The 492-nt window shown below is 57.7% G+C and overlaps 1 protein-coding gene across 1 annotated transcript; it reads left to right on the top strand.

Annotated features, from left to right (window-relative positions):
• Positions 1-88: 88 nt before the first annotated feature.
• CSUI_006737 (uncharacterized protein) lies at positions 89-492 on the top strand. Its single transcript, XM_068066890.1, has one exon. It carries the CDS (start codon positions 131-133, stop codon positions 395-397), a length of 267 nt encoding a protein of 88 aa, XP_067921122.1. The 5' UTR covers positions 89-130; the 3' UTR covers positions 398-492.

The following is a 492-nucleotide window of genomic DNA, read 5'->3' on the forward strand; positions in this document are numbered from 1 at the left end:
GTCCTGTCTTGGGAACGCGTCCGTGGGAACCGACCTGCTTCGGGGGGCCACGTGTCCAAGAGACAGAGAAGCGCTTGCCGAGTGCGAGAAGCTTTTTGTCGGAAACTCCCTGAAGGACTCTTCAGGAAGAATGAGAGGACACAGGCAGTCAGCTTCCATCTCCAGAGTGGTTCTTTTGCTACAGGCTGTCGTAGCGAAAGAGCTCGTGCCGCTCAAGCGGGGAAGGGCGCCCTCGCTTTTGGCAGCCCCGAAGCAAAGCCCGCACACTTACCAGCGAAGCATTCATGTCTGCGCTCACTGGGGACAACTTAGCACTCCCGTGACAGTTTGCCCTGCTCCCTCACTGAGTGTTCCGCACCCAGCAACGCTCCTCTCCGCTGGTGGTGCCGTAGAGTAAATAGTGCGCAGCAATCTCGATGTTTGCCCCTGACGGTTTCGAGGGCCCGGCTACGAAGTGGCGTAAACGCTGTGAGAATGAAGGGTAATTTGCAG

The sequence above is a fragment of the Cystoisospora suis genome, assembly GCF_002600585.1.
Source record: "Cystoisospora suis strain Wien I chromosome Unknown contig_3446, whole genome shotgun sequence".
Taxonomy (NCBI): Eukaryota; Apicomplexa; class Conoidasida; order Eucoccidiorida; family Sarcocystidae; genus Cystoisospora; species Cystoisospora suis.

Coding starts and splice junctions, on each gene's coding strand:
- CSUI_006737 (XM_068066890.1), top strand. CDS start 131: ATGAGAGGACACAGGCAGTCAGCTTCCATCTCCAGAGTGGTTCTTTTG.